General features: G+C 38.0%; 1 protein-coding gene across 3 annotated transcripts in view; it reads left to right on the plus strand.

The window, feature by feature from the left end:
- Positions 1–9,779, plus strand: part of RWDD2A (RWD domain containing 2A) — a 41,459-nt gene extending 31,680 nt beyond the window's left edge. For 2 of the 3 annotated variants that reach the window (XM_053710485.1, XM_053710483.1), the window contains exons 2-3: positions 6,035–6,315; positions 9,029–9,779. In XM_053710485.1, coding sequence (XP_053566460.1) covers positions 6,115–6,315; positions 9,029–9,697 — 870 coding nt within the window. In that variant the 5' untranslated portion in view covers positions 6,035–6,114 and the 3' untranslated portion in view covers positions 9,698–9,779. Of the gene's footprint in view, positions 1–1,679; positions 6,316–9,028 lie in introns of those variants that run through there. The other variant, XM_053710484.1, reaches the window with a different exon arrangement.
- The last annotated feature ends 16,061 nt before the right edge of the window (positions 9,780–25,840 follow it).

Here is a 25,840-nt window from a genome sequence, read left to right on the forward strand (position 1 = left end):
CATTTCCACAACGACACAAAGGGAAAAACAACCTGTTGCGTTCTCCGACAAACTTTGAGAAATTATGCATCTCAAAATCGCCAATTAGGCATACTTTATCTATTATATAAAATGTGTTACAACTGGTCCCATTGGGCACAGAACACCAATATATAAAACGTTGGGAAAAAGAGTTGAACACTAACATATCTCCAGGGGACATGAATAAAATATATAAAAGAACAATGACAGCCTCTACTTCAGCTCGAATACTAGAACTTAATTTTAAAATTTTACACCGCTTGTATTTTATGCCCACACGCTTAAAAACTTTATACCCACAGAGATCTGACCTATGCTGGCATTGTAAACAAGATGTTAGAAACATGGGTCACATATGGTGGAATTGCGCTCACATTATCCCCTTCTTGAAGGAAGTAATAACCCAAACAGAAAAAATACTAGGACTAAATATACCTCTAGACCCACTAATATGGCTCTTAAATAAACCTACTAAAAAATTACCTGCAACACATTTGACCTTACTCCAAATTGCGAGTAATAGTGCTAAAATATTAATTGCCCAATTGTGGAAACAAGATCAGTCCCCTACTATAGCCCAGTGGGATGATACTATACATAAGACCACAAATGAAAAAACCTGTAAAGCCGTCAGAACCAAATTAAGACTCCAAGGAGGAGAAATTGATTAAATAACAGGCTTAATAAGAACTAAAGCCTGTACAAAACAGTGTATATCAGGAAGTATAGCAATCTTTCTGTGAAATAAAACAGAAAGAGCGTAGATTTGTCCTTTCAAGGAACTCGCAGACAAACCCTTATCCAAACCGTCCTGAATAAACTGTAAAATTCTAGGAATTCTAAAAGAATGCCAGGAGAATTTATGAGAAGAACACCATGAAATGTAAGTCTTCCAAACTCTATAATAAATCTTTCAAGAAACAGATTTACAAGCTTGTAACATAGTATTAATCACTGAGTCAGAGAAAACCTCTATGACTTTGTACTAAGCGTTCAATTTCCATACCTTCAAATTTAATGATTTGAGATCCTAATGGAAAAACGGACCTTGAGATAGTAGGTCTGGCTGAACGGAAGTGGCCAAAGCGAGCAACTGGACATCCAAACCAGATCCGAATACCAAAACCTGTGTGGCCATGCTGGAGTCACAAGCAACACAAATGATTGTTCCATGATGATTTTGGAGATCACTCTTGGAAGAACTAGAGGCGGGAAAATGTAAGCAGGATGAAAACACCAAGGAAGTGTCAGCGCATGCCCTGCTTCCGCCTGAACATCCCTGGACCTGGACAGGTATCTGTGAAGTTTCTTGTTTAGATGAGAGGCCATGAGATCTATCTCTGAAAGACCCCACAACTGAACAATCTAAGAAAACACATCTGGATGGAGAGACTACTCCTCTGGATGTAAAGTCTGGCGGCTGAGATAATCCGCCTCCCAATTGTCTACTCCTGGGATAAGCACCGCAGAGATTAGACAAGAGCTGGATTCCGCCCAAACAAGTATCAGAGATACTTTTTTTCATAGCTTGGGGACTGTGAGTCCCACCCTGATGACATATGCCACTGTTGTGATATTGTCTGTCTGAAAACAAATGAACGGTTCTCTAGTAGAGGCCAAAACTGAAGAACTCTGAGAATTGCAAGGAGTTCTAAAATATTTATTGGTAATCTCGCCTCTTGAGATTTCCAAACCCCTTGTGCTGTCAGAGATCCCCAAACAGCTCCCCAACCTGAAAGACTTGCATCTGTTGTGATCACAGTCCAGGTTGGTCAAAAAAAAGAAGCCCATTGAACTAAACAATGGTGATCTATCCACCATGTCAGAGAGTGTCGTATATTGATTCAGCATACAAAGCTGTAGAAGTCTCATGTGAAAACGAGCAAAGGGGATTGCGTCCGATGCTGCAGTCATGAGACCTAAAACTTCCATGCACATAGCCACTGAAGGGAAAGACTTAGACTGAAGGTGCCGGCATGCTGCAACCAATTTAAAACATCTCTTGTCTGTTAGATTCAGTGTCCATGACTCTGTCTCTATCTGGAAACCTAAAAAGGTGACCCTTGTCTGAGGAATCAAAAAACTTATGGTAAATTGATCCTCCAACCATGTTTCCAAAGAAACAACACTAGTTGATTTGTGTGAGATTCTGCAGTATGCAAAGTCTGAGCTAGTACCAAGATATCATCCAAATAAGGAAACACTGCAATACCCTGTTCTCTGATTACAGAGAGTAGGGCACCCAGAACCTTTGAAAAGATTCTTGGAGCTGTTGCTAGGCCAAATGGAAGAGCAACAAATTGGTAATGCTTGTTTAGAAAAGAGAATCTCAGAAACTGATAATGAACTGATAATGAATCGGAATATGAAGGTATGCATCCTGCAAGTCTATTGTGCACATATAATGTCCTTGCTGAACAAAAAGCAGAATAGACCTTATAGTCACCATCTTGAAAGTTGGTACTCTTACATAACGATTCAAAATTTTTCAGATCCAGAACTGGTCTGAATAAATCTTCCTTCTTTGGCACAATGAATAGATTTGAATAAAACCCCAAACCTTGTTCCTGAGGAGGAACTGGCATGATTACCCCTGAAGACTCCAGGTCTGAAACACACTTCAGGAAAGCCTGAGCTTTTACTGGATTTCCTGGGATACGTGAGAGAAAAAAATCTTCTCACAGGAGGTCTTACTCTGAATCCTATTCGATACCCTTGAGACAATGCTCTGAATCCATTGATTTTGGACAGATCTTAGTTTTTGTTCCTTATTCTGATGAAAGGAACGAAAAAGGTTAGAAGTCTTAGATTTACCCTTAGGTCTTTAATCCTGAGGCAGTAAAACTCCCTTCCCCCAGTGACAGTTGAAATAATAGAATCCAACTGAGAACCAAATTAATTATTACCTTGGAAAGGAAAGAGATAGTAATCTAGATTATATGTCATATCAGCAATCCAAGATTTAAGCTAAAAAAGCTCTTCTAGCTAAAATAGCTAAAGACATGGACCTAACATAAATTTTGATAATATCAAAAATTGCATCACAATAAAATGATTAGCATATTGCAATAGGCGAATAATGCTAGATAAGTCAGAATCCATTTCCTGTTGCGCTAAATTCTCCAACCAGAAGGTTGATGCAGCCGCAACATCAGCCAAAGAAATTGCAGATCTGAGAAGATGACCTGAAAATAAATAGGCATTCCTTAGATAAGATTCAAGCTTCCTATCTAAAGGATCCTTAAAAGGAAGTACTATCTTCCATAGGAATAGTGGTACGTTTAGCAAGAGTAGAAATAGCCCCATCAACTTTGGGGATTTTTTCCCAAAACTTTATAGATTTTGCTGGTAAAGGATACAATTTTAGACCTTGAAGAAGGAATAAAAGAAGTACCTGGCTTATTCCATTCCCTAGAAATCATATCAGAAATGGGAAAAACCCCTGGAGAAACCACAGGAGGTTTAAAAACAGCATTTAAACGTTTATTAGACTGAACGTCAATAGGACTGGTTACCTCAATATCCGAAATAATTAACACTTCTTTAAATAAAGACCGCATATACTCTATTTTAAATAAATAAGTAGATTTGTCAGTGTCAATGTCTGAGGAAGGATCTTCTGCATCAGATAGATCCTCATCAGAAGAGGATAAATTATGTTGTTGGTCATTTGAAATTTCATCAATTAAATGAGAAGTTTTAAAAGACCTTACATTTATTAGAAGGTGGAGATGCAGACAAAGCCTTCAAAATAGAATCAGAAACAAATTCTTTAAAAATTACAGGTATATCATGCACATTAGAAGTTGAAGGAACTACAACTGGCAATGTGCTATTACTGATGGATACACTAACTGCATGTAAAAGTTTATCATGACAACTATTACAAATAACATTCGGCGAATAATTTCAACAATTTTACAACAAATGCACTTAGCTTTGGTAGGACCGATGTCAGGCAGCAATGTTCCAGCAGAAACTTCTGAGGCAGGATCAGATAAAGACATCTTGTAAAATGTAAGAGAAAAAACAACATAAAAAGCAAAATTATCTATTTCCTTGTATGACAGTTTCAAGAATGGGAAAAAAAGCAAATAGCATAGGCCTCTGATAGAGAAAAAATCAAGAGGCAAACATCAATGGGGTATTGAAATAATGAAAAAGTTTGGCACCAAGTATGACGCACAACGTAACGTAAATTTTTTGGTGCCAAAAATAACCGGAAATGACACACTTGCATCACTAATGACGCAACCGTGTGAAAGGTCTCGGCGTCAAGTATGACGCCGGAAATGACGAAGTTGCGTCATAGACGTATTTTTTCGCGCCATAAATATTTTCGCGCCAAGAATGACGCAATAAAGTTTAGCATTTGACGCACCCGCGGGCCTAATGCCACCCGCAATTTGCAAGAAGTAGTCAATTGGAAAAAAAAAAAGACTAAACCCCAGGTAAGAAATTTTTTTCTATAAAAGATGTTTATATTACCCAAATATGAAACTGACAGTCTGCAGAAGGAAATACATGAACCTGACTCATGGCAAATATAAGTACAATACATATATTTAGAACTTTATATAAATGCATAAAGTGCCAAACCATAGCTGAGGTGTCTTAAGTAATAAAAAACATACTTACCAAAAGACACCCATCCACACATAGCAGATAGCCAAACCAGTACAGAAACAGTTATCAGTAGAGGTAATGGTAATTTGAGAGTATATCGTCGATCTGAAAAGGGAGGTAGGAGATGAATCTCTACGACCGATAACAGAGAACCCATGAAATAGACCCCCGTTAGGGAAATCATCGTATTCAATAAGTGATACTCCCTTCACGTCCCTCTGAAATTCGCTGTACTCTGAGAGGAATCGGGCTTCAACAATGCTGAGAAGCGCATATCAATGTAGAAATCTTAGCACAAACTTACTTCATCACCTCCATAGGAGGCAACGTTTGTAAAAACTGAATTGTGGGTGTGGTGAGGGGTGTATTTATAGGCATTTTGAGGTTTGGGAAACTTTGCCCCTCCTGGTAGGATTGTATATCCCATATGTCACTAGCTCATGGACTCTTGCCAATTAAATTAAAGAAATATAGATACAAGGTAGTGATGCCATAAAATACAATAGGACAATATAGTGTTCAAACAAAGCACAACTAAAACTAAACTAAAGTGAAGACACAGGTCCATATGGTAAAATCTTCAATATGCTATATTCTTTGTTCCAGGATTTCCTCAAAGAAAAAGAGAGCAAGACTCATAGGGCAGTAAGTAATAGCTCTAAGGACTTGGTTGCAGGAATACTCGCATTCTTCAGAGCTATATTCCATCTCTGAGAAAATCAAGCATGAAAATCAATCCTCTGGCACCGTACAGGAACTGATTAAACAATATTTTTTTTACATGCAATAAAATCCATCATAAAATAGTAAAAAGGTTATAGGAACACTCAGGGTAAATCGCAACACATACAGAGCAACAGTGGTTTTTAGATTACTAGGCAGGTCCGATTGAACTCACTTTTACAGAAATCCTCTTATTGTGCCCAAGTCAAATCCTCTCCCCTCTTTGTATCATAACCTCCAAATTCTCCAACGCACATTTATCTTCTTGTAGTGCAGCTTTTTCAAGGAGTCTCATAACATGTTTTTGCTTAGATCTGGATTTCATTTCATTTTTGAGTTATAATCCATTTACTTTTATTAGATTAGGTTACTGCAACTGATTGTTTTTTGGTGTTTCTGCATTATCAGTGCTATCAGGTAGGTTTAGTGAACTATTGACTGTAAACCAAGAAAATATTTTTTACTGTAAGATTTGCTGCTTGTGTAGACTCCCACTGTGCACAATGTATAGTATCTCCTGTTTATCTTAGTGCATCTCAGACAAAATCACCTGTCATTTTAAAAGCATTTTGAAAATACAGTTGTAACATATATAGGTTTTCTATATCTTTCATATTCATCATGCAAATAATTTAAAAAGTATGTTTTCTGTTTTTGTTTACAGGAATGCTTGAATCAGCTCTACACTGACTGACTTACAGTGTATACAGAGATCTTAGATTCCACTTATCAGCCTTCAATACAATGACTACAGAGCTACGGGAATGCTTAGAACTTCAGCTTTTAGAAATGGAAATGCTTTTTTCTATGTTTCCAAGTAAAGAGGAAATTGTTCTCCAAGATAAGAATTCAGTGTTGTATGTTCAGCGTTATTTGGAGGGAATTCTTGAGTCGCTTCCACCATCTATTGCGTTTTCCATCTTTGTTAAAGCTGAGGATTCTTTGGTAATCATTTCTTTAGTTATTTTATTATTGTTTACTCATAGCCTAAATCCTTTTAGGTATTTTGTTTTTTAAAAGCCAACTAAGGGCCAGATTGGAGTGGAGCGTAAAATATTGCTTTCGCTAAAACAATATTTGCACTCCACTTTGTAATACCAGTGCACGCAAATGTGTGCTGGTATTACAGATTAGGGGGAATGTTAACGCAACCTCACATTCGCATTGCACTGAAGCATTGCGCTCACGCGCTTCCCTAGGCTCCAAAGGGAGGCTCATTCTCATGACCACAATGTAAAGGTACTTTTTCAGGTTTTTTTTATTTCTAACACCCCACACTCGCTAACTTTAACCCCTAAAAATTGCTTTGTGCAGTTTCTTTTTATTAAAAATAAAATAGCTTTTTTATTTATATATATATATATATATATATATATATATATATATATATATATATATATATATATATATATATATATATAAAAAACTACAATATACTTTATTTTGGGGGCAATTGGGGGATATTTTTAAAATTAACCACAGATCTGATCTCTGGTTAATTTTCTTAGTGCTAATTGCTACCACGAGCTTGCAGTAGCAATACATTTTAATGGCTGGTTATTTATCGCACGCCCCCACAAACGGGCGTGTGATACATTAGCGCTCCACTTGTAATCTATAGCCCTAAATCTGTAATGCTGCTCAAATATTTAAGTGTTAAGGCAAGTCTCAGCTATGTTAACTCCCCAGGAAGAAAATAAAGATCTGTAATTATTGTGTAAATATACAGAGCCTTTTTTCATGAGATACCATTAATGACCATCACAGAGATAGCAAATATAACTAAGTTAGCTAGAAGGTAAACAGAGTTAATACATTATTTTGGTAAGTTTTGTTGGAGAATTTTAAAGTTAAATCTCTTGACTACCACTGAGAGCTGCAACACATTTATATGCATTGTGTTCTATGCATTGTGTTATAGCCCTTTTCGTCAGACAAGGTCTTAGTTGCCTAACCCTAAGTCAATGGACATTTTTTTAAACAATATTTTTGGTTCATAGTAAATCTGAAATATCAGCTAAAGCAAATGGTAAATAACGTGGTCAGTGCCAATAGCATGACATGATCATACAATAGTACTAGGCCTGTAAGTGCTGATACACCTTTGTAATAAATGCTAGTGATTTGCAACAGTAATTAAACTATTATGAGTGTCACCGCACTACTTCTGCCCCCTCATTTCTCTCTCAATGTCCCCCCTGAGCTTTCACATTTTCTAGCTTTTCTTACCACTTGATGTTCCCCTCTTATCACCCTGTTGTATTTCTTTACCTCCCTCCTCTTTCTGTGATTTGCCCTCATTTCAGCCTAATGCCGCTCTGCTCTTTGCCCTTTCACTTACTCTGCTATCAGTACTTCCCTGTCACTTGCATTACTCTCTCATAGTTACTTTCCTTACATGATTAATATCTTTTCTATCTCTTCTCTCATCCCTCCCCTCTCTTTCTGTATTGTCTGCCTCTTTTTCTACCTCTCTCTCATTTTCTCTCTTTCTATAATTTGCTACATGCAACTTTTGTCACTCTCCTGCCATTTTGTCTGTGTGGCTGTCCCCAGTAGTGTTTTCCTTGCATTACCCCACTGTTTGAAGCACAAAGCCAATAAGAAAGCATGCAGCTATTTAAATACAAAACAGCATATTAAAATAGGTTACAACATTTCCCTTTCTCAATCACTTAATAGAAGCTGCAGAAGTCTGCATATATAGGGCTACATTACCAGTGAATCGCACATCTCCTGTGAGTGCTTTATCTGTGCTCAATGTTGTTTTACCATTGCGCGCCCAGTTGCGCACGTATCACAGGTTGCATCCTTGCACAGAAAAAAGGACTTTACAAAGTTGCCAACGCAGGATCTTATTCCTCCATAGATGTTAATGGAGCCTTGTTTTGAACGAACAATAACAGGCACCAGCCTGAGCAAACACAAGTGCAGGATTGCAATGAGATATATATATGTATTTCTATACATACATATATCTATATTTATATGAGTATATGTCTGTAAATACTGATACACATATGTATAGAAATACATGCATATATATACCTATATACTGTGTATGTGTATATATATATATATATATATATATATATATATATATATACGTGTTCCTATGGATCCCTATGTAAAAGCACTTTTGGCCTGTTTTTTTTTTTTTTTACTAACAACTGATATCTCATATATTTGAGCCCTTATAACTTTTTATTGCAATTTTTTTAAAATTCTGAAAACTGTGGGTTTTTCACTTTAACAGGTACTTTAACAGATACTAATTGATGTGTGAGCATTTTGAACACTCTTTATAAATGTGAATTAAATATATTACAGTTGCATTTTTATCATCTGCCTTGGTCATGCTTATACAATTAAGCAACAATATGTTAGAATTTTACTGGCTATGCACATTTCTATGAAAAGAATGGTACACAAACTCACAGAAAATGTAAAATGTCAACAAGACAGAAATGAAATTAGGTTTTTATTATAGAAACTTAATAATAAAGCACTGTCTTTCCACAATCAAAAAAGTTGTTTAGAAATTCAAATTTGTTATATTATATTTAACAGCATGGTCCTGGCCTGGAGCATAGTCCAGATAGAGGATATTCTTGTCATGTAGTGCTATGTTGTAATGAACTCTTGATATCTTTTTCAGATAAAGGCTGAGATGCATGTGTCATTACCTCAGAATTATCCTCAAAAAGAGCCGCAGCTATTTGTGAGGTCATCTGTACTAGACAGACAGCAACAAAACCTTGTTAATAAATCTCTGGCAGCTCATATTCGTTCCTTGGATCGTGGCGAGCTGTGTATCACTAGTGCTGTACAGTGGCTACAGGACAATATATCTACTTACATACAGTGCTCTAAACAACAAACAGAGCCAGAAAATGATCGGAAGGAATCTACAGCAACATTTTATCGTATGTGGATCTACAGCCATCACATTTACCGCCAGGAACTGAGAAAGAAGATTTTGGAGTGTGCCAAGCGACTAAACCTAACTGGGTTCTGCTTGACAGGAAAACCTGGAGTTATATGTGTAGAAGGATTAAAAGAACATTGTGAAGAGTTCTGGAGGGATATTCGCTATCCAAACTGGAAACACATATCTTGCAAACACACTGACAGCAAAGAAGTGACTGGCAAAATAGATGATCTATGTTTATTTCAGTCATTTGAAGAGTTAAAGTTCGAGGCCCATGGGGATTATGGACTCAGGAATGACTACCACATGGATCTAGGACAGTTCTTTGAATATCTCAGGGAACATAACAGCGAACATATCTTTCAAATACTGTTTGGGATTGAAGGGAAATCTTGATTAACCACTAGAAAAAAATGTTTTGTTATGTTTCTATAACTAGATAAGTAACTGTCCTTTTTGGAATAAATGGTTAAAGTCATCTCTTTTTGGGCGATGCATATTTGCTATTTTGGTTTGAATTATTCTCTTCCAAGGATGTTCATGTCGAGAAATCTACAGTCAAGTTTTTTCTTTGTGTTTGTATGTGATGCTCAGCACCAATGAGCAGGAAACAGACATCAGAAACACAACTGTATAGTTCTCATTAGGTAACACAATAAATCAGATCTTTCCAAACTTTTCATGTTGGTGACACACTTTTTAGACCTACATCATTTCACAACACAGTAATTCAGTTGTACTAACAAACAGGAGGTTAAACTAACTTGTTTTAAGTGATACGGACACATACATAGATTATATAATAACGAAATGTATTTACAAGTGACAGTATATGTATGTGCAAGAATTAAAAAAAAGTTTTAATAACACCAATTACTACGTACCATTTTAATGGGATGTATGAGGTTGATGGGATGAACACAGTTTCCGAATATTTGGTGGAATATTAGATAAAGACACTCACATTTCATCGTCAAGCATTTTTAAGCTTCCACTTCCTGTCCATATATCAAGAGCAGGAGCAGCAATGCACTACTGGGAGTTAGCTGCTGACTGGTAGCTGCACATGCATGCCTTTTGTCAATGGCTCACCCAGTATGTTCAGCTAGCTACCAGTAGTGCATTACTGCCTTCAACAAAGGATACCAAAGAGAATTAAGAAAAATTAATAACAAAAGTAAATTGGAAGGTTGCTTTAAAATGATACATTCTATCTGAATAATGAAAGAAAAATATTGGGGTTCATGTCCCTTTAAAATGGAACACAGCTTTAAATAAACCTGTCAGTATATGGCCGGGTTATAATACAATTTATTTAATCATTATTCTTTAAAACAAACCCCCAATAAAATGCATATACAAAACAATTAAAATCAATATTTTATTCCTAAATTCTTTATATTAGTTAAAGTTATAAACACATTGAATTATATTTATAGAAAACCAGATTATGAATCAAACTATACAAGCTTAAACTGTTACAATATTCTGTACAAAGATTATAAAAATATACCTTTAGAATTAACCTTATTCACAATTGAATTGCATTACATCACCACAATGAAATACCAAAGTATCTTCTGTTATTAACCAATAACATAATAGTTCAATACTCAATATGGATTACCATCTTACTATGCTTAATTAATAACTACCAGGGATATTATCACAATAACTAGTTTATGTACAGTTCTAAAAGAGTTTACTATAATAACTGACTTATAAATCTGGAGTATAAAACCCTGTCTAGAAAATAAATTATATAGCAATATTGACTAGTTAAGACTACACAGGACTATGGATATAACTTAAAATACAAATTGTGCCCTTTTCAAATTACTAACTGCAATCTAGTTATAGTTACCAAATACCTTTGATTTAAATATTATATATATATTTATCAATCGCGTATACTTTACCAAACATAACCAAATCGATATTTCAGCTTCCAGAACTTCTTGTTTCACCTCATATGAATAAGGGTATTGCAATATGGATAATAAAAAGGTAGCCCAATTTTGCTTATAGTGACTGTGTTCCAACGTAGCAAGTTATCAGTCACAAAATCAGCAAACATTCAGCCAACCAGCCTTCTTCTATCCTCTTGCGTGAGGTTATATCACGTGATAATACCCTCCCTTTATTATACTAATCATCGGTGAAACGATATGATAGGCCCTCGGAGCTTGTCTTTGATTCACCCTTGGATCTGAACATCTCATAGGTTATTTTGGAAAACGCCTCCCTGAGCAGCCAAATGCCTCTTGACTGCAATACCATTTTTGAACCATAGGTGGCAGCATATACACAGAAATGCAGTTATATCATCAATGCTGCTATAGTTTAATATGGATTCATATATCTAGTATTAGATATTATTATTGTTCCATGTGTAGTGGACCACGTCACACCACTCATCCTGAGCATTTTAAGACCAGATATAATATATAATACAAAGTAATTCTTATATATTTAAAATGATTTTAATACTTATTAGCATGGATCCAATTAATATCTCAGCCATCATCTTAACATCACATACATACCTTGAGATCAGCAAACATATATGGTTTCATATTTATTACTATTCCATATAAATATTTCATATCTGAATATTTCTTGCTGAGAGTGTAAAACACATGACACTATTTAAAACACAAACCACATATGTACTTTTTAGATGCCTGAAAAATATAAGAATATATTATCCATTAAATTTATTACAAAACTGAAATGCATTTCTCAGATCCATGGAGTTGTACATTTTTATACAGTATTGAAAATTATCACAGTTGTATTTTAAAATGAATTTAACAGCTACAATGCAATATATGTTTCTGCTTAGCTAAATTTTTATCTAGACATAACGTCTAGAATTCGTGGATTCAACACAACAGGGACAATTTAACACCTAGGTGATATTTAGTCATTTCTTCAGCTAAAACTGTTTTTTCTGAATCTGTTTAAGCTTCAAAAGAAATGGCATATTAATCAGGAGGAAGGTATCTTGTGTCTGATCTAAGATTTGTAATACACAGCCATATAGATGACCATCTCTTGGAATAAATTGCCTGAACTAATGGCCAAATGTTTCAGAGCAAGAAGAAGGGGTCAGTGGCAATCTGATAGGAACTTTAGCTTCCCACCTTAGGCAGGAAATCTTTGAAAGCAATCCCTTGTTCTCAGATGTTCTGTTAATCAGGAAAAAGGGGGGTTGGTCTGTTATGGTTATAGTCCACACAATTCATGTCAAATTTGATATTAACTAAAATGGAATATCAAATAATGTGGTATATCTGTAGTTTATTTCATGTTACTCACAGATGCCCTGACATAAATTAATTCCCCCTTCCAATTTAAATATATGTAGGACACATGTATTTGAATTGGCTTAAAGTCAGTGGTACTTGGTGGGTGTATTGACAGTATACATCATAGACAGCCTTCTATGAAGAGATTCTGTTATTTTTAAACCCTTATGCTCATTAGCTAGGCATCTTTAAACTACAATATTTCTTTTAGTGCATTTGGGGATATGACACTTCATTCTCCCTCTATGACTTGTAGTTGGGATCTAGGATGGCACGCTCGCAACAAATTAATATGGACCCATTAATCCGTAAAAGTATCATTTTTAGGGATCCTAATTTTATAGGCGATATAAAATGGAGATATTTTGTCAGTAACGACAAAAGGACCCTTCCATGATGGGAGAAAGTTCTTCTCCTTAACCTGATCTCTTCCAAAGTTATAAAGATAAACTTTATCATTTATTTCATATTCCTTTTTGGACGTTTTGAGATCATAATAGGTTTTAGTGGCAGTTGCAGCTTTCTTTAAGTTCCTTTGAGCAAATGCAAAGGCATATTGCATGTGCTTTCTTACGGCTAGATTTAGAGTTTTGTCGGTAACGACCCACGTAGCTAACGCTGGCTTTTTTCTGGCTGCTCCTTTAAAATAACTCTGGTATTGAGAGTCCATATAATGTCAGTGTTAGGCTCCAAAAAAGGAGCATAGAGCATATTTAACGCAAATGCAACTCTCGATACCAGAGTTGCTTACGGACGCGGCCAGCCTCAAAAACGTGCTCGTGCACGATTCCCCCATAGGAAACAATGGGGCTGTTTGAGCTGAAAAAAAACCTAACACCTGCAAAAAAGCCGTGTTCAGCTCCTAACGCAGCCCCATTGTTTGCTATGGGGAAACACTTCCTACGTCTGCACCTAACACCCTAACATGTACCCCGAGTCTAAACACCCCTAACCTTACACTTATTAACCCCTATTCTGCCGCCCCCGCTATCGCTGACCCCTGTATATTATTTTTAACCCCTAATCTGCCGCTCCGTAAACCGCCGCTACTTACATTATCCTTATGTACCCCTAATCTGCTGCCCCTAACACTGCCGACCCCTATATTATATTTATTAACCCCTAATCTGCCCCCCACAACGTCGCCTCCACCTGTTTACACTTATTAACCCCTAATCTACCGAGCGGACCGCACCGCTATTATTATAAAGTTATTAACCCCTAATCCGCCTCACTAACCCTATAATAAATAGTATTAACCCCTAATCTGCCCTCCCTAACATCGCCGACACCTAACTTCAATTATTAACCCCTAATCTGCCGACCGGAGCTCACCGCTATTCTAATAAATGTATTAACCCCTAAAGCTAAGTCTAACCCTAACACTAACACCCCCCTAAATTAAATATAAGTTTAATCTAACGAAATTAATTAACTCTTATTAAATAAATTATTCCTATTTAAAGCTAAATACTTACCTGTAAAATAAATCCTAATATAGCTACAATATAAATTATAATTACATTGTAGCTATTTTAGGATTAATATTTATTTTACAGGCAACTTTGTAATTATTTTAACCATGTACAATAGCTATTAAATAGTTAAGAACTATTTAATAGTTACCTAGTTAAAATAATTACAAAATTACCTGTAAAATAAATCCTAACCTAAGTTACAATTAAACCTAACACTATACTATCATTAAATTAATTAAATAAAATACCTACAATTACCTACAATTAAACCTAACACTACACTATCAATAAATTAATTAAATACAATATGTACAAATAACTACAATGAAATAAACTAACTAAAGTACAAAAAATAAAAAAGAACTAAGTTACAAAAAATAAAAAAATATTTACAAACATAAGAAAAATATTACAACAATTTAAAACTAATTACACCTACTCTAAGCCCCCTAATAAAATAACAAAGACCCCCAAAATAAAAAATGCCCTACCCTATTCTAAATTACTAAAGTTCAAAGCTCTTTTACCTTACCAGCCCTGAACAGGGCCCTTTGCGGGGCATGCCCCAAGAAGTTCAGCTCTTTTGCCTGTAAAAAAAACCATACAATAACCCCCCCCAACATTACAACCCACCACCCACATACCCCTAATCTAACCCAAACCCCCCTTAAATAAACCTAACACTAAGCCCCTGAAGATCATCCATCCTACCTTGTCTTCACTTCACCAGGTATCACCGATCCGTCCTGGCTCCAAAATCTTCATCCAACCCAAGCGGGGGCTGGCGATCCATCATCCGGTGGCTGAAGAGGTCCAGAAGAGGCTCCAAAGTCTTCATCCTATCCGGGAAGAAGAGTAGATCCGGACCGGCAACCATCATCTTCCAAGCGGCATCTTCTATCTTCATCCGATGAGGACCGGCTCCATCCTGAAGACCTCCACCGCGGACCCATCTTCATCCGGCGATGTCCAACTGAAGAATGACGGTTCCTTTAAGGGACGTCATCCAAGATGGCGTCCCTCGAATTCCGATTGGCTGATAGGATTCTATCAGCCAATCGGAATTAAGGTAGGAATATTCTGATTGGCTGATGGAATCAGCCAATCAGAATCAAGATCAATCCGATTGGCTGATCCAATCAGCCAATCAGATTGAGCTCGCATTCTATTGGCTGATCGGAACTTTTTGGGAATTTCTCATGTGACCTGCTGAACCTTTGGAATCAGTCAGCTGGGTGGCTGAGAAGCTCCAGACTGTTTTTATTGCACCTGGAGGTGCTTTGGAACATGTAAGTGTAATTATTTCCACAATACAAACATTCTTGTACCAAACTGTGCTATGCTATGTTGGCTCTGTCTCCCTCTACATAGGAAAACCTTGGAACCAAGAAGTGGGGGAGTCCTCTTTGAATATCTGGCTGCTCATATCCAGTTAGCTGGGCAACTGTGAGGTTCCAGTCTGCTTGTCTGTACCTTCTGGTCCTTTTCGTTTGTAAGTATCCATTTTGCTTCTTCGTATCCATTCTGCGTTTATGGTATTAGGCCATTGGGCGCCTCTGTGTTTTCTCTGCTAGACCATTCGTGCTGCCAGGATACTGACCTTCCTATGACAGAAAGCTGCAAATATTGTTTTTTTTGGAGTAATCTTTTTTGGACTTATTTTCTTTATGGACTTTCTGTCAGGAATCAGACTGAGACGAGAAGTGCAAAAATAATCACACCTTTATTAATAGCAAAAAATAATAAAAAGTCCACAAGTCAAATAACAAGCCAGGAATCATAACCAGAGCTGGTAGTCAGACGAGCCAAGTCAGGAGCCAAAGCGAGTAGTCAGATGAGCCGGAATCAGGAACAAGGAAAACAGCAGAGTCAGGAACAAGCCAGAGATCAGGGATCAGGAACCAGGAGGGACGTCAGACAGCCAGGTAATACACAGGAGATCTCACAAAAAGGTCTGAGACAACGCAAGGGTAAAGCATACTGAACAGAGGCGCTTTAAATAATAAGTGATGACATCACAATTCTGAGACTGCATCCTGTCTCACATGGATGATGTACACCAGTCTGGCCATAAAAGGAAGTGCAGGAAATGAGCAGCATCACACAGTATGCCCCAGAGTCAGCAAGAGAGGTGAGTAAACAAAGCAAGGGAAAAACCCCTGACAGTACCCTCCCCTCAATGACCCCTCCCCCGCGGGAGGACAAAAGGCTTATTGGGGAAATGGGCATGGAAGGTAAGGAGGAGGGCGGGAGCATGAACATCAGAGGAGGGAACCGATGATTGGATTGAGGGTGATATGCCGAGGAGAAGGAAAGCTTGATCCCCATTTGAGCACAAAAGGAATGCCAAAATCTGGAGACAAACTGGCTACACCGGTCCGACACTATCTCCTTGGGTAACCCATGTAAACGGAAGACCTCCCGGGCAAAAATTAATGCAAGCTCCTGAGCGGTAGGCAACTTCTTCAAGGGAATGCAATGTGACATTTTAGAAAAAAAGGTTAACCACCATAAGGATAACAGTATTGCCATCAGAAACAGGGAGCTTGACAATGAAGTCCATGGAAAAATGTGTCCAAGGACGCTCACCATTAGCAATAGGTTGAAGAAGACCCACTGGAAGACGTTGAGGAGTCTTATTCTGTGCACAAGCTGAGCAGGAGGCAACATACGCAGCAACATCAGAACAAAGACCTGGCCACCAGAATTGTCGAGTGACAGACCAAATCATTTGGTTCTTGCCGGGATGACCTGCGGCTTTAGGATAGTGGTAAGTGTGCAAAAGTTTAGTTTGAAGATTCTCAGGAACAAAACACTTACCACTAGGTTTCTCAGGAGGTGCATTGGTTTATGCAGTTTGGGCATCTACTCCAGTCTCAGACGCATCAACCTCAAGAACGAAAGGCAGGACAGGGTTAGGATGAGCCAGAACTGGAGTGGCAGCAAAGGCCGTCTTAAGACATTCAAAGGCCTTAATGGCAGTAGGTGACCAATGGAGTGGATCATTCTCTTTACGGGTCATGTCTGTGATAGGTTTGACCAAGGAAGAAAAGTTTTTACTAAACTTTCTATAGTAATTGGCGAACCCCAAAAAACGTTGAATAGACTGAAGACCAACTGGGCAAGGCCACTGCAGAACTGCAGATAACTTGTCAGGATCCATGGAGAACCCTGCAACGGAGATAACATAACCTAGGAAGGTTACTTGAGTCTGATGGAACTCACATTTCTCGAGTTTACAGAACAGCCCGTTCTCACGTAGTCTCTGAAGAACCCATGTAACATCAGAACGATGAGCCTCAAGTGTGGGTGAGTGTATGAGGATGTTGTCCAAGTACACCACAACACACTGTTGCAACATATCTCGTAGGACATCATTAATAAATTCCTGGAAAACAGCAGGAGCATTACATAGGCCAAAGGGCATTACAAGATACTCATAATGCCCGCTCCTGGTGTTAAATGCTGTTTTCCATTCGTGGCCCTCCTTGATCCTAACGAGATTGTACTCTCCTTTCAAATCAAGTTTAGTAAAGAACGTAGCTCCCTTGAGGCGGTCAAAGAGTTCCGTAATGAGCGGAATAGGGTAAGCATTCTTAATGGTAAGACGATTAAGACCCCTATAATCGATGCAAGGTCTTAACTCGCCACCCTTTTTCTTCACAAAGAAGAAGCCAGCCCCTGCAGGAGAGCAGGATTTGCGGGTGATCCCCCACGACAGAGCATCGGTAACATACTCCTCCATAGTACAATTCTCCGCAACAGACAGAGGGTAAACCCGGCACAGAGGAGGAATGGCTCCGGGTTGCAGGTCTATGGCACAATTGTAAGACAAGTGAGGAGGCAATGTACCGGCACGCACCTTGTCAAAAACGTCTAGGAATTCTCTGTACTGCTCTGGCAATTGAGATACCGAAGAAGTGCACAAGACTTTAACTGGTTTCCGAAAACAAGTGGAAATACATTGCGGAGACCACAACAACATTTTGGACCTACACTAGTCGAGACTGGGATTGTGCTTTTGGAGCCAGGGATAACCCAGAACAACCGGAAAATGCGGAGAGTTTATCACCTGGAACTGGAGGGTTTCAAAATGGAGAGCCCCAACAGCCATGGATAATGGAGCAGTTTTGTGAGTAACGAGTGCGGGATGAGGGGGCCTGCCATCAATGGCCTCAATAGCAAGCGGAACAGACTGAAGCAAAACAGGAATGGAGTGCTTTGATACAAAAGCACTGTCATTGAAATAGCCAGCAGCACCGGAGTCAACAAGAGCCTGGGTGACTATGGAGGAGACCACCCAGGAAAGGACAACCATGATCAAAGGTTTCTCCTTTAGCAGTTGCGGGGACGAGGATAAACCCCCCAAGGTCTGCCCCCGACAGGACCTTAGGTGTGAGCGTTTTCCGGCCATGTAGGACAAGACTTCAATAGGTGGTCCTGTAACCCACAATAGAGGCAGAGCCCCTATCTCCTCCTAAAGGCCCTCTCCGCCCCGGAGAGACGCGTGAATCCCAACTGCATCGACTCAGCAGTACCTGGTGACTCGGTAACAGGAGGCATGGGAAGAGAGGGAGGCATGGGTGGGAACGAACACATAGGAGACATTGGAAAAGGAGGCTTCTGCAAGCGCTCCTTGAAAGAGGGCCTCTCTCTGAGTCTGATGTCAATTAGGATCAAAAAAGACACCAATGCCTCGAGATCCTCTCGTAAATCTCTGGCAGCAACGTCATCTTTATTCGCATCAGAGAGCCCATGAAAGAAGGCGGAAACAAGGGCTTCATTGTTCCAACCTACCTCTGCGACAAGCGTACGGAAATCAATGGCATACTGAGCAACAGATCTTGTACCTTGCTGAATAGACATGAGTTGTTTAGCAGCAGTGGAGGAGCGAGCCAGAACATCAAATACCCTTTGAAAGGATGCCACATATTCAGGGTAATTTGAAATCACAAGTTTATTAGTCTCCCACAAGGGATTAGCCCGGGCAAGAGCTGAGATGAGAAAACCCACCTTAGCTCTGTCAGAGGGAAACGTCTGAGGTAACATCTCAAAGTAAATGCCCACCTGGTTCAAAAACCCTCTGCACTAAATAGGATCGCCTCTATATCGCTGAGGTAGAAGCGCAGAACCGGACATGCTCCTGGTAGGACTAGGTGCAGCAGTGGAAACAGGAGCAGCCATAACTTGCGGGACACTTTGGTCCAAATGTGCAGAGCGAGTAGGCAGGATTTGCAGGGCTAGTGCAAATTGATCCAAGCGGTGATCCTGTTCATCCATCCTGGAAATTATGGTAGGTAAAGGTGGATTATTAGCACCATCAGGATTCATGACCCTTGCGTAATGTCAGGATGCCAGTAATCAGACTGAGACGAGAAGTGCAAAAATAATCACACCTTTATTAATAGCAAAAAATAATAAAAAGTCCACAAGTCAAATAACAAGCCAGAAATCAAAACCAGAGCGAATAGTCAGACAAGCCGAGTCAGGAGCCAAAGCGAGTAGTCAGACGAGCCGGAATCAGGAACAAGGAAAACAGCAGAGTCAGGAACAAGCCAGGGATCAGGAACCAGGAGGGACGTCAGACAGCCCGGTAATACACAGGAGCTCTCACAAACAGGTCTGAGACAACGCAAGGGCAAAGCATACTGAACAGAGGCCCTTTAAATAATAAGTGATGACATCACAATTCTGAGACTGCATCCTGTCTCACATGGATGATGTACACCAGTCTGGCCATAAAAGGAAGTGCAGGAAATGAGCAGCATCACACAGTATGCACCAGAGCAAGAGAGGTGAGTAAAATGGCTACCAGCAGCACATGACAAGCAAAGCAAGGGAAAAACCCTGACACATACAAATAGATTTGATTAACACTTGCCTCTGGAGCAGGTTAAAGGGGGACCCTGAAGTATTTCAGGATGAAAACACAGCCCTGAAATCAAACCAGCAAATGCCATATGCTGTGAATATGCAGGTGGCTAACAATATTATAATCCCTGCTGGGGCTGACAGATTCCTCTTACCCTTACAGGTAAAAAGAGGTCAGAAATTAAAAACTTCTGAAACACTAATTTGCCTCTCCCATAGAATGCAAAATCTGGGTATAACAATGACCCATACTCCTATGGTAAATATTGGAACTATTCCAATACATGCTATTGTGCATAACATGATACCACAGGATATAACCTTATCCAAGGAAACTACCATGGGATATGTGCTGGAATCAAGTTATTACACTTTTGGATTTCAAAATAATGTAATTGGGCTAATACCTGAAGGATACTTAACTGAAGAACAATTAATAGAACAATCCTTTGCATCTATGCCAGAGGGTCTATTTACAATTCAGTCTATTTATCCCTTCAGCTCAGAGGAAGGCATCTGTAAAATTAAAGAAGCCTCTCTAGTATTTGATCAGCCTATCAAACAGCAAGAATACCCCGATACCCAGAGTCATGGGGGCAATGTAAACTATAATCAAGGGGATCTCACCTCTAGGTTGGAAGAAGCCTATGAGATAGGAAAGCCTGAAATCTTTCCAGGATTTCAGCAAATAGTCGAAGAGCAAATATCTTTAGCTAATGGCTGTTCCAGTGATGATGAACGCCAACAGCTACGAGAACTCCTGATGGAGTACAAGGATATTTTTAAAAGGATTTTTAAAAGGATTTTAATACTTTTTAGCATGGATCCAATTAATATCTCAGCCATCATCTTAACATCACATACATACCTTGAGATCAGCAAACATATGTGGTTTCATATTTATTACTATTCCATATAAATATTTTATATCTGCATATTTCTTGCTGAGAGTGTAAAACACATGGCACTATTTAAAACACAAACCACATATGTACTTATTAGATGCCTGAAAATTTAAGAATATGTTATCCAATAAATTTATTACAAAACTGAAATACATTTCTCAGATCCATGGAGTTGTAAATTTTTATACAGTATTGAAAATTATCCCAGTTGTATTTTAAAATAAATTTAACAGCTACAATGCAATATATGTTTCTGCTTAGCTAAATTTTCATCTAGATGTAATGTCTAGAATTTGTGGACTCAACACAACAGGGAGAATTTAACACCTAGGTGATATTTAGTAATTTCTTCAGCTAAAACTGTTTTTTCTGAATCTGTTTAAGCTTCAAAAGAAATTCTCAGACATCATGTCGGTTGGCATATTAATCAGGAGGAAGGTATCTTGTGTCTGATCTAAGATTTGTAATACACAGCAATATAGAAGACCATCTCTTGGAATAAATTGCCTGAACTAATGGCCAAATGTTTCAGAGCAAGAAAAAGGGGTCAGTGGCAATCTGATAGGAACTTTAGCATTACATCTTAGGCAGGAAAGCAAACCCTTGTTCTCAGATGTTCTGTTAATCAGGAAAAAGGGGGGTTGGTCTGTTATGGTTATAGTCCACACAATTCATGTCAAATTTGATATTAACTAAAATGGAATTTCAAATCATGTGGTATATCTGTAGTTTATTTCATGTTACTGACAGATACCCTGACAAACCATAGTCTTCAAGTAAGCTTAAACTGCCTTAAACTGTTAAATGTGGCATTCACCGTTAGACACAAGCTATGTTTTCTGTAAAACTATTGGCAGTGTGTATGAAAGTTAAGTATTATGCCATATTAGCAGCAGTTCTTGTGATTTATACACGTCAGCTACTTACTTATGTCAGTTGTATGTGTTAAAGGAAAAGCAATGTCTTCTTCCACTCCAGTCAGTATCAAATCAGGATAAATGCACCACATTATTCAAAGGAACAATTAAACCAAATTTTCTTATGTTCTGTCCTGTGGCTGCCCATATTTCCCTCTTCCCAAGCAAACAAATTTCCCCAAAACTCCAAAAGTCAGAAGAGCAATTGAATGAATCCCTTCACTAGATTAAAAATAATTTGTGATAGGAAGAACATCGAAGGGCGACAGTTACTTAATAAAGACTATATTATTATCCATATTATTATCCAATAATACCATAGCAATAGATTTAAACATTGTGTACTGTTCTCTAGAGTAAAGGACATGGAAATAGAATTCTTTAAGATTGTTCCGTCTGACTCTGAGAAGCTTTCTTAGAATTTAAAATTAAATTTTGAGCCTTTTTAGGAATTAAACGGCTCCCAGTGCTCCCACATAATTATTAACATACATAGAGTAAAAATGCCACTCACAATCTTAGACCTGCTGCGCTTAAACCTTGGAAAGGTGGACCTCTGTGGAGTCTGCAAAAAAAAAAAAAAACACTGACTTCTGACTTCAGCTCAGTGTTTAAGCTGCCGCCCTCAGAGCTCTGCGAGTCTGACTGACTACTGCCCACGCTGCAAACACACTGCTGTCCCACTCACTGACTACATGTGCAGTCATGAGCTGATTGGGGAGACTACACATGCAGTCAGGAGCCAATGTGCCGCCAAAGTCGCCAATGGGAATAGTTTCAGTTCCGGCTAAGCTGCACCAATAGGTTAAGATGATCTGTGACCCACTAGGTAACAATCATTAAAATTAAAAAAAAGTTTGTGCTGGAGCTGTGGCGTACTGACCAGCTCGGTCGCAGTCGCGACCTTTGCGACTTCGAGTGACACACCTACACCCTGCCGCCGACACACTAATGTGTTGCGGCACACAGTTTGGAAAGCACTGCAATAAATGTTTGTGCTTAGTACTTAGATTATTTCCTGCCACCCTCTAGTCATGGGTGCTGTCATGTTGCAATAGATATATGGGGAACAGGGGATAGTGCAAAGCTCAAATTTCAAAGCCTCCCAAATGACTACCACCTCCCAAGTAGAAAAGAGTTACAAAGATATGGAAAAGGGAATGGCGCTAAATGCTTATAGGTTAAAAGACAATTTAATCACAAAATATTAAATGCATGGACATAAATATGTGGGACGTCTCCCCATAAACTAAAAATACAGATGGTTAAAAATATATTATCACTAGAATGCCACCTCTATATTAAAAAGTTACAAAATGCATAAAAAATACTTAAAAATTCACTAGAAGTAACAGTGTATAAATGTTACAGAGAATCTCCGGAGAATACTTAATGTGTACTGCAATCTAGCAAAAGATGATATTGAATGTTTACATCTACATAAAGTCTGTTTTCATAAACGTCTTTTTACAAACAGTGGACAATTTTATTAAAGGATCCTTGTAGTGTTCATAGCTTCATTACCAGATTACCATTAGTCAATACTATTGTTTACCTTAACAGCCCCAGACACCGAACTTCTGTAAGTGTCTCAAACTTTAGGGGAAAGGTACCTTTATCCAGCTGTGTTGGAGCCCTCTCAACGGTCCACCACTCCCAAATGTGTGTGAGCGGTCTCTTCACTCAGCGTCCAAGACTTGTAATCCTGTGAGATTTGCTGCTTTGCGGGGTGTCTGGCAACTGAACTTAGTGCTTACAGTACGCAGATAGCCGGTGTGAGGTTTCGGACTTCAATTATAACTGTAGTTATTTCGTATTAGCTCCTGTAGTTTACTTCTACGCATTTCGCACCGTTCAGGGCTTTTTCAAGATAGCGATTTCATACATGGAGATACTTTTAAAGGTCCCGCTTCCTTCCTATTGATTATAGATCTCTGCATCAATTTAAGGTGGTAATTCGGATTTGTTTCTCTGTCTTTTAGAACATAAGTCCTTTTTTCTCTGGGATAAAGGTGGTATCTTTAGTTGCTATTCCAGAATTTCTGTTTTATTCCATAATTATGTATGGTTCATAGTTTGTGAATATTTATTATTAAGACACACAATGTTAAGAATTTGTGATAATAAAATCCAAATTATATTTCAATAGATGTTCACATAAATAAATCTTTCAGTAGTTGACAATATATGACAATTAATTGTAATGTAAATATTTTAATAAATATTAAGAAGATGGTAATTAATTATAGGGTGGTATTCTTATTTCATAATTCAACTAGACTCATAAATCTAAATTCATATGGGGTCTTTCAAGAAAGGGGAAATGTCTTAATCAGAATTAAACCCCATCAGAAATAGTGACCCAAAATGATAAATTAACTCTACTTCCTTGAGTAAAAGTTTTCTTATATAATCACCCCCCCCCTCCAATCTGGACGAACTATGCAGATACCCCAATATTTGAGATCATTAAGATTATTTTTGTGGATTTCCCTAAAATGTTTATATAGATATGTATCTAATTTTCCATTGTCAATGTTGCATAAGTGTTTCCTAATGGATCTCTTAATGACCTTGTCGTCTCTCCGATGTAAATTAGATCACATGAGCACTGTAATAAATATACACCTTTTTAATTACATCTAATAGTATCCTTGATGGTATATGGTCTTTCGACAGTAGGTAAAGAGATTACTTTTTTCTTAGTGCTATATCTGCATGCTCTACAAGTAAAGCATGGATAAAAACATTTCACACCATGCCCAGGCAGATCTTTTTTTTAAAGGACAATAAGACAGGATATACCCTTTATAACCGACTATAGTGGGGAGTCTGGAGTGATACGTAGAACTATACGCAAAAATTGGCACCTAATTAAAAGTAATACATTATTAGGAGACCTAGTTCCATCCTACCCAAAAATTAAATACAGGAAAGCCAGACATTTTAAATCACAGCTAGCCCCAAGTGAGTTTAAAAGAGCCAATACATGCATTTATTTAGTGTTTAATGTCCCTTTAAGTAAAAAAAAACTTCATGCTAAAAGTACCTTTATTTGCCTGTGAGTTTATTTCAAGCTGAGTGCCCCCGGCCACTCACAGCAAAACGCTATTTTTCAATGAGGTGATGCTGGCCGATCAGCATTATGCCGTATGGCTAGCATGCTTTTGGCTAAGAGGTGGAAACACCACCTAATTAAGAAAATAGCGTTTTGGGTGGCCGGAGGCGCTCATCTTTCAATAAAATAAAGGAACTTTCAGCATGAAGTATTTTATACTCCATGACTGAAAGTCCCCTTTATTTCTTCCAATGGTAAATCCTAGCGTTTCATAAATGCTAGGATTTATCATAACTTTAATGACTGAAAGTCCCCTCTTTCAAAAACGCTTGGATTTACCATCACTTTAAGCATTTTATATTACAATCTCAAAGTGTTTACTGTTCCTTTTAAGCAACGCACCTGTGCATAGTGACACATAAATCCTGTCCAGTTTCTAGGGCAGTGATAGGCAACTAAACGAAAGGATCACACATACCTCTCCTAAATTCTCTGTCTAATGCTCTAATCACTTATATTGATACCCAGTTAAACAACTGATTGACATGCAAAAAAAAAGCACCAGCGTAAGGGGGTTTACACCAGTTTTGGTATTAAATTATCTGATGGGTTGTCTGCCAGAATTAAAAAAATGATCAGGTAAAGAAATATTATTTTGTATAAATACAAATCTAAATACTTTTACCTTATTGTAACATTATTTGTAGATAGTTGCAGATTATGACAGACCGCTTATATTGGCGTTTCCATAGAATTAACACATGCAATACAGCTGTTACTCCTTTTAATTGCCTATAGTACTTTTACACATGTACATTGTTTCTCTTTAAGAGGTTTCAAGAACTCATTGCCACATTTCACCTCTTATTTGGCTGCTGATTTTTGGATCAAGTTTTAAATGCATATTTCACAGAGACGCTGGAATGGAAAAATGCTCTAAGTTACAACCACTTTTGCTATTTAGTGGTTTATCACAATGTTAACAAGTAATTTTAAAAT

The sequence above is a fragment of the Bombina bombina genome, chromosome 4, assembly GCF_027579735.1.
Source record: "Bombina bombina isolate aBomBom1 chromosome 4, aBomBom1.pri, whole genome shotgun sequence".
Lineage (NCBI taxonomy): Eukaryota > Metazoa > Chordata > Amphibia > Anura > Bombinatoridae > Bombina > Bombina bombina.